Genomic DNA, 17583 nt, shown 5'->3' with positions numbered 1-17583 from the left:
AAGATGTTAACATAATATTTATTTGTTTTATTCCATAATACATGTTTAATGGTTTTAAAATAATATCAATAATATTACCAATAAGACTATTAGAATGTGGCTTAAGATGTTTATTTGTTTCTTTTGTCATTAAGATATGCTCTACAAGGGATATATGATCAAAATACCATGTTTTAACTCACTTGAAATGATACAGTTAGATTAATTTCTTTCAGTTTGCTTTCAGTTTTTTAAGGGATTGCCTTTCCCCCCCTTTTTGACTTAATTCGGTTTTAAATTACTAGACCCTTTCTGTTCCCTTGTTTATTTTAGAATCAGATGCTGAAGCCCCGCAGGAATTGGCAGCAGGACGCAGAAGGACAGTAGGAATACTGGATATGGGAGGAGCCTCTCTCCAAATTGCTTATGAAGTTCCTACCTCAACCTCAGTCCTTCCTCCAAAACAGGTATTTTACCTTTTAGGGAAAGTCCCTGGGAATGTCAGTATTTAAAGAAGAAGAGCACTGTCTTTGGATGTAGACCAACTTGCCTGGGTACAAATATTTGTTCAGAGACTTGCGAGCTTGTGTTCTTTCTCTGAGCCTTAGTTTCCTAATATGTAGGAAGGGAACAACAACAATATCTACTTCATAAAGTTGTGAGGATGAAATACATCCATGAGTGTAAAGCACTAAGCAGACTGCCAACCACATAATAAATGTTTAATACATTTTAGCAATTATAAGTATACTGCCTGTCTCCTAAAGTTGCCTTAGAGTTAAACATGATAATGCATATACATCCCAGAGCACAGTGTTCAGTACATACTTGTTCATTAAATTTATTCCCTTGTTCATTAAATGATTACCAAATGATCATTTATTACCAATGATTTCATTCTTATATTTCTTATCCTGACTAGAATGTAAAGAATGTACGTTGAGCCCTGGCCAATGTGGGTCAGTGGTTGAGCGTCGTCCCATGCACCAAGAAGTCACTGGTTCGATTCCCAGTCAGGGTACATGCTTGGGTTGTGGACTTGATCCCCAGTAGAGGGCGTGCAGGAGGCAGCTGATAATGATTCTCTCTCATCATTAATGTTTCTATCTCTCTTTCGCTCTCCCTTCCTCTCTGAAATCAATGAAAATATAAAAATAAAAACTTAATCTTAAATGCCTAATGTATTTTTTATACCATTCACAAAATTATGCAACCAAGTGAAACTTCATATTCATTATTAGTCATAAGTAGATAGATAGAGCACCTTTTCAGTGGAGGTACAATAAAATTGAACTTTCCCAATTCCAGTGTTACAGGGAACATTAGGACTTCTTGAATAGTTTCAGAAAAGGCCATAGAATACATCTCATGATGATTTCCCAAATTCCTTAAATTTATTTTTTTCAAAGGATTTTTTTCTAACTATGAAAACAGTGCATTCCCATTTTAGAGAATTGGAAAATGAGAAAAGTACATGCAAGATAATGACATCTGTAGTATTTCTACCTTCTGTATAACTATAAATTGTGTTTTAGTCTCTAACTTGGTATTTAGCCTCCCTGATTTGTTCTTTTTTATACAGTCTTGTCACTTTATGGTTTTGTTTAAAATAATGCTATGAGGATGAAAGAATGTTACAAGAGATTTTAAAGAGTAGTCATATCAAATGAAGCCTGATGTATAACAATCTCATAGCTTTCTAGAAATCAACCTAAACTAAAATTCCCTTTTCATTGTATTACAGGAAGAGGCTGCGAAGATCCTGCTGGCTGAATTCAACCTGGGCTGTGATGTGCATCACACTGAACATGTATATAGGGTTTACGTAACCACCTTTTTGGGTTTTGGGGGCAACTTTGCCCGACAGCGCTATGAAGACCTTGTGCTGAATGAAACTCTTAACAAAAACAAGTACGTTTGACATGGGGCCTGTGCTTCTGAAATAGAATGTTGTCAGATTGCAGATATTAGAAATATTCATATCCTACTTAGATACGTCCTTGCTTTCTCCTTCCTGACCAGCCCTGCCAATGGGGTAGCATCTCGTAGAGACCCTCCGGTAGTTGAGACCCTCTGGTAGATGATCTGGGTGAGAGTGCATTCGGATCTTTGTTACATAATAGGGTTCATAAAAAAGGATTCATACAGCAGCTTATTGTGGTGACCTCTTGCTGTGTCTCACTTCAGACCTCACGGGATCGAGATTAAGTTGTTAATTTTAAATGTGCAGTATAATATAGATTCTAGCAGTTCCTTCTACATGGAAATGCTCAAGACATGCTTGTTGAATTATAGTGTAGTTGCATGTTCTGCGGGGAGTTAGGTTCAGTAGTGCGCTTAAAAGATAAAAAGCATGTGTAGGCAAAATTAACCTTTAAGTTATTCTCTTATTATTTCTAGAATGGCAGGTTTTCCTTCAGCATGGACCAGATCACTGATTTTTTTGTTTGTTTGTTTGAGTACCAGATAAAGTAGTTAGGCCATAATGTACAAACAATTGAAGGTTTCTTTCTTTTTTTTTTTTTTACAGAGTTCTTTTTTGAAAATATATTTTTATTGACTTCAGAGAGGAAAAGAGAGGGTGAGATAGAAACATCAATGGTGAGAGAGAATCAATGATAGGCTGCTTCCTGCACGCCCCCTACTGGGGATCGAACCTGCAACAAGGGCTTGTGCCCTGACCAGGAATTGAACCGTGACCTCCTGGTTCATAGGTCAACGCTCAACCACTGAGCCACGCTGGCTGGGCTACAGACTTCTTGACTTACTAGCAGCCGATCCTCCATAGAGTTACAACTGGGCCTCGGGATTGGGGAGACTCCGGTTGAGAGATGGGCTCTTGGTCGCTAGAAGATCTGTGATGAACTTGGCTGCCTGGTCGGAAAACCAAAGGTTCACCCACTGGCTGGTTGTGCAAACGATTGGTCAAATCCTCCTGTTCCCAATGTCTCAGTGACTGTAGTGATGTCTCTTCGACAGCCTGGATCGGGGCCCCGCCTCTTCCTCTTGGCTTAGTTCACTCTTCCACTGGGATCTTGGCAGGAAACAGATGGCTCATTCAAAGGAGTAATTGCAGGGATGATTAGCAAACGTGTGAACAGATTAAGGAACCCAACAAGGGGATGATGAAGCACCCAGGGACCTCCACGGCCCTCGGGAACATGGCTTTCATCTCAGCCTTTTCATATCGTTCTTCCTGTGGAGGGAGCCCATCACTGGCAGCTCCTCAGCCTGGCTCACCTGCCTCCTTCCCCTTCCAGGGGACTTGCTTGGCCACCTCATTCTTACCGCCCTGGGTGTTAGGGACCACAGTTTCCCAATTATCTGGAAAAAAAAAAAAAAAGATTTGTGTGGCTTCCAGAAGGGACAGGCAGCCTGGGAGATGTCTAGGTGCCCCTACATCCCAGAAGGCCTGGGCATTTCCGCGGCTTTGGGAACAGACCATCTGAGCTCAGAGGATCCTGGGAAACTGTGGGCCACTTGGTCTTCAAGCTGCTGATTTTGCACTTAACACTCGCGGTGCCTGGATTTCCACTTAATCTGCACGGATGCTTGTCTTTCCTCTTGATAAAAAGCTTGTGATCCCCAGATCCACAGGCGCGTGCCATTCCCCGCCCCCCCCCCCCCAGCGCCCCCCCCCCCCCTGCCCTGAGCTGTCATAGTGGCAGGTGTCCCAGTGGCTCTGGGGATGGGGTGAGAGGAAGGATCAGTGGGGCTACGGCTTAGAACAGAAATGCCTTTGCGGTTGGGGAAATTCACTGGGTTGGACGCTGAGATGAGGCAGGTGTGACCTCCCGGCCACAGGCAGGCGTGAGTGAGTGAGTGTGTGTGTGTGTGTGTGTGTGGCTCACAGGTGCTGCGGGCCCCGGGAGCCCGCTGGGGATGCTCATGGGGTCTGAGTCTCCAGCAGCTCAGCCTTGACGTTCGTCCTCTTCCCTCCTCCTGCTCAGCTCCCTCCAATGCCCTGGGCTCTGTATACGTTTCAGTTTCGCTGGAGGGCAGGCTGAAGGTTTCTTTAGCATTAAAAATTATTTTATAGTCCTAGCCGGTTTGGCTCAGTGGATAGAGTATCAGCCTGCAGACCAAAGGGTCCTGGGTTTGATTCCGGTCAGGGGAATGTATCTTGGTTGCAGGCTCCTCCCTGGCCCAGGCCCTGGTCAGGGCTCATTCAGAAGGCAACCAGTCAATGTGTTTCTCTCACATCAATGTTTCTGTCTTTCCCTCTCTCTTCCACTCTCCCTAAAAATCAATGGGAAAATATCCTCAGGTGAGGATTAACAATAACAACAAAAATAATAAATAAATAAATAAATAAATAAATAAAACATTTAAAATTATTTTATCATTCTGCACATTGAAGGAAAGCATAATAGATAGCAGTGCTTTTCACCATACAATTATTTACCCCCATTTGTTTAGCTAAGAACACTACTTTGAAAAGGTATTGATATATCCCATTTGTAGAAGTACTGGTATATGATAGTTTGTACAGCTCTAAATTATGTTGGAAGCACGTTAAAAATATTGTCTCATAAATCTTTAAAGTTTTTGTAAGTAAGAGTTCAAGAAGTTTTGGGAGAATCCTAATATCCTGGATAATTGATAAATGCATTGAAATCATCTAAACAATTATTATGAAAGTTTCACACCAGTTTTGTTTTGTTCTTCGTTAGTCACTGTGCTTCCTTTTCCATTTTCTTCCTTGTTGTTCTGCTGCTCTTTTTTTCTGCATCTGGTGTTTTCTTCCTCAGACTTAGACAGGCTGCATCGTCTTCCCACACATTGGCATTTTCTTGCCATGTACCTAAGTCATCTACTGGCAATTCAGATAAGCGATTATTCACCTTGTGTAGCTGCTAATTTACCAGAGAAACCTGTGCTTCCTGAGATGTCAAAACTTCCTGGTTCTGTCTTCTTAAAACAATTTTCTAAGTTTTCCTTATAGTTAGTGTCACATCCTTAAAATCGGTTCCAGTTGCCCAAGCATTTTGTTGTGTTGCCACTTTCCCATTCTCTTTTTCAGTCTTGATACTTGTGTGTGCATCCTCATCTCAGGAAGTCCACTCTTCATGTCTGTCTGCTTAGGAACTGATGCATAGTTAACCACAGTTGGCAGTTACTTGGTCTGCACTTAATTTTCATCCCTGCCAAGATCTACATTTTTATTTATTTATTTATTTATTTTTTATTTTTAAAATATATTTTATTGATTTTTTACAGAGAGGAAGGGAGAGAGACAGAGAGTTAGAAACATCGATGAGAGAGAAACATCGATCAGCTGCCTCCTGCACATCTCCTACTGGGGATGTGCCCGCAACCCAGGTACATGCCCTTGACCGGAATCGAACCTGGGACCTTTCAGTCCGCAGGCCGACGCTCTATCCACTGAGCCAAACCGGTTTCGGCAAGATCTACATTTTTTAAAAAAAATATTTTTATTGATTTCAGAGGAGGAGGGAGAGGGGGGAGAGAGAGAGAAACATCAATGATAAAAGAGAATCACTGATCAGCTGCCTCTACTGGCATGCCCTCTACTGGGGCAGGAGCCCACAACCCAGGCATGTGCCCTGACCTGGAATCGAACTGTGACTTCCTGGTTCATAGGTCAATGCTCAACCACTGATCCAGGCAAGATCTGCATATTAATCTCCTCAGGAATGAGAATACTGTCGCTCTTGGCAAGTATAGACTTTAGCCAGAACTGTGATGGCCCTTCCCTACCCAGCCACAGCCAGGCATGTGTACCTCACTATTGCCAGCCATTTTTTTAAAAAATTCTCACCTGAAGATATGTTTTTCATTGATTTTAGAGAGAGGAAGGGAGAGAGAAACATTGATGCAAGAGAAACATCAATTGGTTGCCCCCTGTACATGTCCCTTCAGTGTATGGGATGATGCTCCAACCAACTGAGGCACACCGGCCAGGGCACTATTGCTAGCCTTTGACACTGCACCCCTCCAGGTCCTCTCCTGAGGAAACTCCCCAGTCCCTCCCACTTCCCCTGGTTTTACTTTACACTGGGAAATACACATGTTGACTAAAAGGTTGAACAAAATTGATCACTGCCATATTTCTCTCTTTTTCCTTTTTTTTTTTTTTTTTTTTGCTAAATTGAATTTGCTTAAATTAAATGTTCATGTGACTCAACTACATGGTAATACTCCATCCTCATTTCTGGGGAGGTCATGCAAAGGGGCAACAAGGTATCCATGAAGCACATTCTTAAGCCAGGTTTCTTCAACTAGGTGTTTCTTAGAGTAGATTAGTAGTGATGTGTTTTGTTCTTGTCACTGCAATAGGTTGTTGGGCCAGAAGACAGGTCTGAGCCCTGACAGTCCATTTCTGGATCCTTGCCTGCCCGTGGGACTCACAGATGTGGTGGAGAGGAACAGCCAGGTCCTGCATGTCCGAGGAAAAGGAGACTGGTCGACTTGTGGGGCAATGCTGAGCCCCCTGCTGGCTCTCTCTAACACCAGCCAGGCCTCCCTGAATGGCATCTACCAGTCACCAATTGACTTCAACAACAGCGAGTTCTACGGTTTCTCTGAGTTTTTTTACTGCACGGAGGATGTGTTGCGCATCGGTGGCCGCTACCATGGGCCAACATTTGCCAAGGCTGCTCAGGTAAATTATAAGAAGAAAGATGACTCAGGCCACCAGTGGCTATTTATTGGATGCCTAATTTTGCTTCAGGTGCTATGCAAAGAGCTTTGCATGCATGGTTTCACTTGACTCTTTACAGGAGCCCTATGAGCTGCTATTTTATAGATGAGGAAGTGTAGTATTTAGGGGAATTAAGGAATTTGCTATGCTATACTACCTTCAATTAGTTAAGCTTAGCTTCCCAGAGTGTCCTCTCAGCCAGAGTATCACCCAGCTCCAAAATTGTTGTGGCAGCTAATAGTTTTCCTCTAACTCACCAATAGTCTTGTTTAATGTTTGTGGCCAAGTAGTGTCATCTTCAGATATTTTTCCCTATTGGGTGTTTCCAGTTGTAATGTGCTTTTGGAGATGATGTCACACAAGTGGACAAGTCCATTTTCACTTTCTTGGTTTGAGCTATTAAAAAGTTGAAGTGGTATATGGTCACTGAGAATACTAGAAAGATGTAAAAATGTACAATGATGGGGGAAGTATTCTTTAAATTTAAATTCACTTTGAACATATATAAGACTCAAGCATCCTATAGGCTTAAATCATTAGTTACCTGGACAGGTAAAAGTTCAACTAGCTTTCTGTAGTTCTTGCTTTAATTTAGATTCATCACTTTGAATTTTTGTGTACAGTTCTCTGATCTCTCTTTTATCAGAGAAATTTATGGGAAGAAGCTGTTCTCTCTTATATTTTTTATCTTTTCCTTCCTGCTTTCTTATAATTCTCTAGGGTTCTCTTCGTGGAAGACTTCCAATGGAAGAATATGTGTACTATTCTGTTCCCTAAAGGCAGTCCTTAAGAAATATTGAGGAAAACCTGGTTCATGTTTGCTTTGTCCTCTCCAGTCTCCAGGATTATCCTCATATTTCCTTTTCTTTCCCAGCGTCCAAGGCAGCCATGGGCAAACTACGGCCCGCGGGCCGGATCCGGCCCGTTTGAAATGAATAAAACTAAAAAAAAAAAGACCGTACCCTTTTATGTAATGATGTTTACTTTGAATTTATATTAGTTCACACAAACACTCCATCCATGCTTTTGTTCTGGCCCTCCAGTCCAGTTTAAGAACCCATTGTGGCCCTCGAGTCAAAAAGTTTGCCCACCCCTGGTCCAAGGGCTCCCTAACTGTCCATGGCCTGAATCTTTCTCTCATTTTAAAACTTCAGATTTTTTCCCCTTGACCACTGCTTGCCCAAGTTGGTAGTGGCTTAATATGTTCTCTTTCCCAGGTAAAAGAGATGATTTTATTTTTATTCCCTTATTCTTTTTCACTTTGACTCTTATTTTATCTTCCCAATGATACCTTCCCTGGCCACCACAGCCAAATTGCAGGCCTCCCCAATATTACCTATTTCCTTTTCCTGATTTATTTTTCCTGTGAGCATTTATGTCATTTAACACATTCTGTACGTGTACATGTGTACGTATGTATGTATAGTTACTAGAGGCCCGGTGCATGAAATTCTTGCATGGGAGGCGGTGAGGGGGGCCCCTCAGCTCGGCTTGCACTCTCTCACAATCCAGGACCCCTCAGGGGATGTCTGACTCCTGGTTTAGGCCTGATCCCGAATCGGGCCTAAACTGGCAGTCAGACAATCCCTCTCGCAAGCCGGGACTGCTAGCTCCTAAGTGCTCGCCTGCCTGCCTGATTGCCACTAACCACTCTGCCTGCCTGCCTCATTGCCTCTAACCCCTCTCCCTGCCTGCCTCATCACCCCTAACTGTTCGCCTGCCTGCCTGCCTCATCGCCCCTAACTGCTTGCCTGCCTGCCTCATTGTCCCTAACTTCTTGCCTGCCTGCCTCATCGCCCCTAACTGCTCACCTGCCTTCCCCATCGCCCCTGTTTCTGCCTCGGCCCTGCTGCTGGGGCTTCGTCCAGAATGATGTCTGGAAGGTCGTTTGGCTGTCTGGTCTTACTAGCATATTATGCTTTTATTATTATAGATTGTCTCCCGCCACTAGAATGTAAGCTTCTGAGAAATGAAGAAATTCAACAGAAATTTTTGTCTGTTGTATTTACTGCAGATCCCCTGGCATCTGTAATAGCACCTGGCACATAGTGGACATTTAGGAAATGTTAGTTTACAAACAAAGCAAAAGGAATGATTCCTTTGGGGAGAATTATCGCATGGAGGCAATGCTAGGTGTTTGACGATTCTGTTCCATCTGCTCTACCTGCTCGTGTCAGTCCTTTGTAGAGTAGAATGATGCTATCTTCGAGTTCTGATGTTGATATTTCTGGTCCTAACCTTACCCCTCTCTGAGACCTACGAGGCTTAGGAGTCATCTCAGGCTGGCTTTGTACTGGACTTGGAGGTGCTAGGAATAAAAAGGAGTATTTCTAGCCTGAGTCCTGGGACTTGCGTTGCACAGGACCTGGCACAGTGTTCAGTGAATGAATATGCCATTTATGATTTCCTTTGTCAACTAGTAGCCCACAAGCCACTTTAGAAATGGAACAGCTGTGACTGTGGGGGAAGTTTATAGAGCTTGCCTCCAATTTCATGTTGCACAATTTCTCTGTGGTCATTCCAGGACTACTGTGGCATGGCTTGGTCAGTACTAACTCAGAGATTCAAGAATGGCCTTTATTCATCACATGCAGATGAGCATCGACTCAAGTAAGTAATTTCCTTTTCCCCCTTACATGTGGCCTTAAAATGTAGATAAAGTGTAATGAAGGAGAGCAAGCAAGCAATACTAGATTGGATTTTATGTTGAAGGAGAATTTGAATATATCAGATTTTGATTTTCTGAGTGATAGGGGCCGAATAATGAGCCTATTTTAGCAAGACCAAGGGAAACCAGTGGTTACCAGAGTTCACACCAAGTGGTTTGAAATAAAAAGTGATGGCCTTTTTTTAAAAAAAAACTTTATTAAAATACAAAATATGCAGAAAAGTAGACATAACTAACATAAACCCTCATGTAACTATCACCCAGTTTCAACAAATGTCAGTTTGGTTCAGTGGTCCTCTCATTTTGTAAATATTTTAGTTTAAAATTTTAAACACATGAACAAAAATAGTACAGTGAAATTCTGTGTACCTCTCTATCACCCAGCTTCTCTACTGGCTAATCTTGTCTCATCTATTTTCCCACCCACAACTCCCTTCTTGTCATAATTGGGTTATTTTGAAGCAAATCCCAAACTTCATAATTACATATGTAGATATTACAGCATGTTATCTGAAGATAAGAACTCTTAAAAAAAAAAAAAAAGAAAGAAAAAGAAAAGAAAAACATAGCCATAATATTATTACTGCAGAAAGGTGTTCTTCACATTTGTGGTAAATGTTGTTAAAGTAGACTCAAATTTGGCTCCACCTAGCGGTGAGGAGGGTGAAGCTGGGAGAGAGAGATTTTTGACATCAGTGGGAGTATGCAAAGGAAAGTATTAGAATTGTTTTACTTCTAATGTAAAATTTTATTGATGAGTTATTTTTGTCACACAGATATCAGTGTTTTAAATCGGCTTGGATGTACCAAGTCCTTCATGAAGGATTCCACTTTCCCTATGACTACCCAAACCTGCGGACAGCCCAGCTGGTATATGACCGGGAGGTTCAGTGGACGCTGGGAGCCATTCTGTATAAAACACGATTCCTACCACTCAGGTAAGGTGGACTAACAAAGCTGGCATCTTGAGCTCAGAATAGCTTAGTTAGTGCCTCAGAATAGGTTTCTTCCCATCCAAGTACTAACCAGGCCCGACCCTGCTTAGCTTCCGAGATCAGACGAGATCGGGCGCGTTCAGGGTGGTATGGCCGTAGACAGAATAGGTTTCTTAAGCGACACCTCCCACAAACAAACAAACAAACAAGCAAGCAAACTTGCTTTATTCCTACCAGGTGGACTGCTCTTACTATGTTGAAACAGAAAGAAGGTTGAGCATTACGGGTCTAGAGTCCGTTCCTCAGCTTTGCACTTTCAGAAATTCAGTTTTATTTGTTGATCCACCACAAATCAATCTTTAGGGTTGAGCTCTCACTAACCACTTCCAAGATACTGAGAAACTAAAACGGCATTCTTAAATTACCCTGGAAAACATATCTGACCAGAAAACTGGGGTAGGCTGTCTGTCCAGAGCCATCTCTCCTAATGACCAGTGCCAGGCTAGAGATGGTGCCACTGCCTCGAAGGCTTTCGGTGGGCCCAAATTCCAGCAGAAGGTGCGAGATGCTCCGAGGGGGGAAATTTTCATCACACAATCATGGTCTGATGTCTTGCTGTTGTGAACCAGAAGGTATTTGGGATAATCTTTAGGTACTCTCTCCCTGGATTATTTCAAAACTAAAATGAATTCTTATTTTTTGATGCCTGTTTTACTAAACTCAATACTGTCAAAAGCCTTGTAGTTGATAGAAGTTAGAGAAGTGGGGAGCTGGAGAGTGTGTGCCCTCCCCGAAGGGCTGGCCTGTATCATGTAGAAGTGATGGCCCAGCATTTGCCACTTCTCATTTGTCAAGAGAAGCCAGAAGTCCAGATTTTATATGCAGTCTTTCAGTTTTGAGAGTCACATTTAAAAACAGTAACACTGCAGTTCAAACAAAACAAAAACCGATCTTTTATCTGGACCACCAGAGAAGGGCTTCTGTTCCAGACAGGCAGGCAGACCACTGCACTTAGCTTTCCATGTGTCTTAATGTTTGTCCAGATTACAATAGAATTGATCAGACGACAGCTTTCTTTAGCCATAATCTAAATTTTCAGAACGCATAGTAACCTTTAAAAAAGATTTAGACATACTCTGATTTCATATACAGTAGGTCCTCGGGTTACGTCAGAGATCCGTTCCTACGGCATGATGTAACGCGATTTTCGCTGTAGGTTGGAACCCACCTACATAAGCACCTACGTCACTCACATGGAGCACATACACAGCAGTAATGAAGTGAAACAGTAAAAAAAATTTAAACTCCTGACCTTTACTTGTGGTAAATAAATAATAAAAAACATAAAGCACATATGTACTTACGTCCAAATGATGGAACTTTTTTTTTTATAAATAAATGGGAGATGGCAACGTAACCATGAAACGAGTATGTCGAGTCCGACGTAACCCGAGGACTGCCTGTATATGTGTGTGTGTGTGTGATTTTTTTTATTTTTTTTATTTTTTTTATTTCAGAGAGGAAGGGAGAAGGGGAGAAAGAGAGAGAGAGAAACATAAATGATGAGAGAGAATCATTGATTGGTTGCCTCCATGCCCCACACTGGGGATCGAGCCACAACCCAGGCATGTGCCTTTGACCAGAATTGAACCCGGGACACTTCGGTCCACAGGCCGACGCTCTACTCACTGAGCCAAACTGGCTAGGGCTGATTTCTTGATTGGATTCAGGGACCACCCTCTTCTTGTTAGTACTTCATTTACAAACTGTTAGGTCAGAGTGTTAAGGGGCCGCGGTTAAGACTAATGTTATAAATGACCAGTCTTGCCCTACTGTTCACTTTTTTGCGTTCTGATTTTGTCCCCAGATTCTGGAAGATTTAGGGCTGTGTGGCGTCCTCTTTAGGCTTGGAAAGGAAGGTATAGAAAGAATCACACAGCAGCCCTGGGGTTGGGGGCATGCTTCAGCTTTGCTTGCTCAATGGAGCTTATATCATAGAATGTTTGCGTGGATGGAATAAATGGGCTGACATCACTGGGCCTTTTAAATCAGCATAAAGGTTTCTCTCTGAAACTAACATTTCTTTTCACCTTCAAACTGTTCCCTAGGGATCTACGGCAGGAAGGTGTCCGACAGGCCCATAGTAGCTGGTTCCGTCTCTCCTTTGTCTACAACCACTATCTCTTCTTCGCCTGTATCCTGGTGGTGCTATTGGCCATCATCCTGTACCTTCTGCGGCTACGCCGAATTCACCACCGACAGACTCGAGCCTCAGCTCCACTGAACTTGCTGTGGATTGAAGAGGTGGTGCCCATGATTGGGGTACAGGTGGGGCCTTGAGGCTGAGCAAGGACTGTGGAAGCTCAAGTACTCCAGAGTTGCTGCTCATTGAATTCCACCACTTTCTTGTAATGGCTTCGGATGCTGCTTTGCCTGACCTGGTGGATATTTTGGCATTGGAATTTCCACTTTAATTCCTCTCAATCTCCAGGTCCTCTTATCTGAGAGAAGCTGTAACTTAGTCTGTGAAGAACTAAGTAATGAGAGATTGGTGCTAACAAAGGTGACAGCCTTAGTCCAACTGAAGCACGCTTCTCCTTTATCTGAGAGATCTGGTGTGTTCCAGGGCTCTAGACTTTTCTCCCCTTGCAAAAGCATGAAGTTTGGCATTGGGCCCCCTGGACGCTGAGGTGAAACCAGGCTTGGAGCGTCTGATACAAAGCCGAAGACATTCTAGCAAGTGCAGCAGCCCCTTCTTTCTCTGTAACAGAGAGATCATTTATGTGGAGATCCACAACCCTTAATAGGGGTCCAAGATAATTTGCAGTTCAGTGGAACAGATATGAATTTCCAGGCAACCAAAATAACACTTCTTTGTTTCTTTGACAAAGAAGCCATTGAGTGTGGACCAAGGTCTCTGACAGTGTTGCTGATGTTAGTATGTGATTTTAAAAGGTTAGCACCCCTTCTAAATGAATGGATCATCAAAGATTTTGACTAAGTCTTATCTGATGTCTTGTATGACCAGGACAGAAAAATTTTCCATGTCTATGTGCCTCAGAGGCTGTTTGGGCATTAATTTTTCTTTTTGAGTCTTAAATATGCTTGTAGGATGGAGAAACTGTGATGGGTATTGGAGACCTGGGTTTGGTTTCAGGTCACTGTCCTATAGGCCTATTTAAAAAAAAATTTTTTTTTTTTTTACTGATTTTATTGGGCTGACATTGGTTAATAAAATTATTTAGGTTTCAGGTGTACAATTCTGTAATACATCAGCTGTATAGTTTGTTCACCACCCCAAGTCTCCAGGCCTATTTTTATGAGCCCGTATACAGGAAGATTCAAAAGAGTTCCTTTATTTCACTGCTAAGATCACTAAAAGCAATAGTTTGGGAAGGGATATATTTGGGTTGTTTTTATAGAAGGAAAGAACAATATCAGGATAGTGGGCAAAGGCAATAAAATCCAAGCTCTTATTTATTCATATTTTTCTGAGAAATCAAAATTTTCTCAATTTGACTCTGAGAATGTCTGAAAAGAAGCAAATTCTAAACTTTGGAATAAATAGATAAATCTGTTATTAAGCCACATGGAAACTTTCAGAACCTTTGTTAAAAGATTGCTCAGTCACAAACAGCATTTCCATTAATGAGGAGAGGGGAAAAGCCGTAATTATTGCATTTTCATCCGTGACCTCCAGGAGCTTTGCTCCTCCTGGCCTTTACGTTGCGGGAAGAGCCGTTCATGAACGTCCACCTTCTCTCACGGTGCGTTCTTTACACTCCATCCTTTCCTATGTGTAGCCTTGAATGTTCTGCCCAAGAATGTGCTCCCAGGGTTGAAGTAGCTTTCTTTTCTTTTCTTTTTTTGTCACCTTGATTTCTAAAACTAGGTAACCAGGGGAAATGGACCTTGACTTCCAAGGGGAAAAAAGTGAAAAAGATTTTTTATTTTTTTCTCCCTTTAATCCTCACCCAAGGATATACTTTTATTGATTCTTAGAGAGAACAGGAGAGACAGAGAGAAACATCAGTGTGAGAGACATTGATCAGCTGCCTTCTGCATGGGCAGTTCTAGCTGTTTAGTATGGGCTCTGACTGGAAATCGAACTTGCACCTCACCCCCACCCCCAGTGCACAGACAATACTCCAAGCAACTGAGCCGCCTGGCCAGGGCAGAAGTGAAATTCTTAAAATGTAAATTTCATACTGGAAGCAGAAGGGAATTAAATGCTTCATAAAACAGAAAAATCAAGGTAAAAAGATGACAAGTCTTGAACGGTTTTCAAATTAGATAATAATGGATCTGGCCAAGTATCTTATAGTTTCCTTTGGAAATAGATTTTTAGGACTTATATCACAGTAATTTCCATTAATTTCTAAGACTTATAAATTACCTTGATTTTCTTTGACTTATCTTTCTGTCACTGTAAGCCCTCGCCTTATGAATGCTTATAATGTCAAAATGTTTTTCTTAGCCCTTGCCTACTCAGGTAACTCTTTTCCTCTCACCTTGGTTTCCAAATACTGTTTGCATTTTTCTTGTAGATCTAGTCAGTGATCTAGTCAAAAGCTACCTAATAGGCTAACGGTGATCCCTCTCGTGTCTCAAAATGAAGTTCAAGCAGGGAGAAGGTGGTGATTAGTCCCGATTGAAAGATTTTATGAAGTTATTCTTCCTGGTTATAATAATAATAGCTACCATTTGTTAAGCCCTTAATGTGTACCAGACATTCTGTTCAGATTTTTATATATATTATTCAATCATATGGCATTCTTTCAGATTGATATTACCATGTTTTTTTTTACAGTTCAGAAACTCAGGATACTTATGTTTATAATTTTTTGACTGTAAATGTATTTCATATTCTTAATTTATTTTAATTAGTCTTTAATTAGTGTGCTATCTCCTGTACATTATTTTAATATTACAATCTCGGCTTGTCTTTATTGCCGTGAGTAAAACGTGTCAGAGTTCCATAGTATAAAATGAAGGACACATTTTTATCACGCCCTTCAGAAAAACTGAATAGATGCTCTTAGTACTGTTTCCTGTACTTCTCCCATTGCTCCCAATTAATGATCTTAAAATACATTTCATTAGCTAGAAACAGGAGCCATTTATTTCTTGCAGAGGGGCAACTATATATATTGCTTTCTTTTCATGAAATATTTTTGCTTATTGAGTCAGACAGTCTGTCTTACTTTTTAGCTGTTTCTAAAGATTTTTAAAAGGTTTCTTTTTGCATTTTTGCCTTTTGAGTAGTTCTGTGAATATAATTATGGTTTCATAAAAGTCACATTCCAGTAGTTCCTTTGAATCCTACAGACTAGTGTTTCCGATAATAGCAACAATGAGCCTGAACTGTTTTAGTACTTTTATCATCACTGGGAGAGGTCACAAATGTCAGAACCAGAGTCAGTGCTTAAAGGGGTGATGTTTTATGGCACACCCCATCCCTCTTCTCTGAATTCTTATCAATACAGCATAAGGAAAATATGAGTAACATCCATTTATATGGCATTATATTCACTTAAGTTGCAGTTAATTCTAAGGGAAATTATACCATGTTTCTCTTTGTATCTTAGTTCCTTGAATTGATTTTCCGTGGTCAAGGAAATTTTAATCAGTTTCCACTATTTTTATTTATTCTTCTGATGTCATCCAAAATATTTTGACTGTTCCCTCCTCAGTCTAAGAGCTTCCTAAATAGAAGCTCCCCGCACCCCCCCGACCCCAGCCCTATTCTTATAGTTTTGTGTTTTGCTTTTTGTCAGGAGTGGGTGGTATGATTTTGGGGAAAGAACATCAGACTTCATGAACAGCAGACTTGGATTCTAGTCCTGGCTTTGTCATTAACTAGCTCTGTTACTCCAGGCAAGTCACTTGCCCTTTCTGGTTCATTTCTCATCTGTAAAACAGGATGGCTAGACAAGATGATATGAGGTTAGTCCCAAAGGGAGAACCATAAGACATTAAATGCAGGTGAGAAGGTAGAAAAGTAGTATGGTTTCAGGAAGAGGATTTTGGTCTTTGGTTTTGAAGACTAAAAGAGCCAGTGGCCATCTACTTTATCCATTCCCCCTGACATTCCCTGGTGCGAATGGAGTATCCAACAGCTATCATTATACATCCATTTCAGGGCATGAGATTTTAAAGGGATTTTAGAGGTCTTCTGGTCAACCCCCTTGATTTTATAGATGATGAAATTGAATCCCAGAGCAGTAGTAATAGGTGCTATTACTACTATAGCAGTAGTGACAGCTGCCATGAGATGCTCAGAATCTTCCTGCAAGATTGTGTATTTCAATAGAGTCTATTCTTTATAATATTAGCTGACTGCAACTATTACTATAAACATGCCCCATCTTTGTAACTGCTTCTGATCTTCACTTGTGATCACTTTGCTCATATTTAGGAATAAAATATGAAATACTTTGCTAGGGACAGTACCAGGTTTTCACTACATCTACTCTAGCTTCTGTATTTAATACTTTAAAATTTTAGATATTTTTTAAACAATTTGCTTAATTTTGTACAGTTTTCCTTTTTTTCTTATTCCTCATCTGAGGAGATTTTCCATTGATTTTTAGAGAGAGTGGGAGGGAGAGAGAGAGTGGGAGGGAGAGAGAGAGAAACATCGATGTGAGCCATAAATTGGTTTGCCTCCTACACAAGTCCCAACCAGGGCCAGGGATCAAGACTGCAACCGAGGTACAAGCCCTTGACTGGAATGGAACCCATGGGCAGACACCCTATCCACTGAGCCAAACCAGCTAGGACTTGTGCACTTTTCTTAAGCATAGCATCCAAGCAAGTCATGTGACGGTTACAATCTAAATTATTTAAGGTATAAATGCCTATTAGATCTACCTCACTAAGGAACTTGGTTGTATTTCTTGGGCAGTTTCCAGATCCCTTACAGAAACAGAGTGCTGTTTCTCTTTGCTATCTTTAAACTTCTTTTCAATAAGGTAGAGGTAGCAGTGGATGTTTCATATTCTCCCAACGTAGTTTCTGTGTCAGAGTCCTGCCACTAGGGCCATATGTTCGCCAAACCTGTGAGGATTTTGTTGGTGTTATAAAAAGTATTTGTTAAAAAATAAGGCCTTTTTAAAATATCCTAATAGACCTCCCTTGTATTATTAATCAAGTTTTCCTTTGTTCTAATATTTATTATTTCTCAGTACTTTTATTGGAAGGACAGAGGAGAAATGTATCTGTTGACCATTTTGTATCTCTGGAGTCTGAGCAATAGAAATCCTTTTATTTGTAAAAATGAATTATTACTCATACTATAAGGGCTTTCTACTTTTAAAATGTATTCAATCATTGCT

The 17583-nt window shown here is 41.2% G+C and overlaps 1 protein-coding gene across 4 annotated transcripts in view; it reads left to right on the top strand.

The window, feature by feature from the left end:
• The window catches only part of ENTPD7 (ectonucleoside triphosphate diphosphohydrolase 7), a 43394-nt gene extending 25815 nt beyond the window's left edge, over positions 1-17579 (top strand). For all 4 annotated transcript variants that reach the window (XM_036336374.1, XM_036336372.1, XM_036336373.1 and 1 more), the window contains 6 exons: positions 313-446; positions 1724-1890; positions 6280-6604; positions 9168-9253; positions 10088-10249; positions 12355-17579. In XM_036336374.1, coding sequence (XP_036192267.1) covers positions 313-446; positions 1724-1890; positions 6280-6604; positions 9168-9253; positions 10088-10249; positions 12355-12586 — 1106 coding nt within the window. In that variant the 3' untranslated portion in view covers positions 12587-17579. The remainder of the gene's footprint in view (positions 1-312; positions 447-1723; positions 1891-6279; positions 6605-9167; positions 9254-10087; positions 10250-12354) is intronic.
• The last annotated feature ends 4 nt before the right edge of the window (positions 17580-17583 follow it).

Source organism: Myotis myotis, unplaced genomic scaffold (genome assembly GCF_014108235.1).
Source record: "Myotis myotis isolate mMyoMyo1 unplaced genomic scaffold, mMyoMyo1.p scaffold_m19_p_15, whole genome shotgun sequence".
Taxonomy (NCBI): domain Eukaryota; kingdom Metazoa; phylum Chordata; class Mammalia; order Chiroptera; family Vespertilionidae; genus Myotis; species Myotis myotis.
The sequence above is the reverse complement of the archived record's forward strand: the minus strand, read 5'-3'. Positions and strand labels throughout refer to the sequence as shown.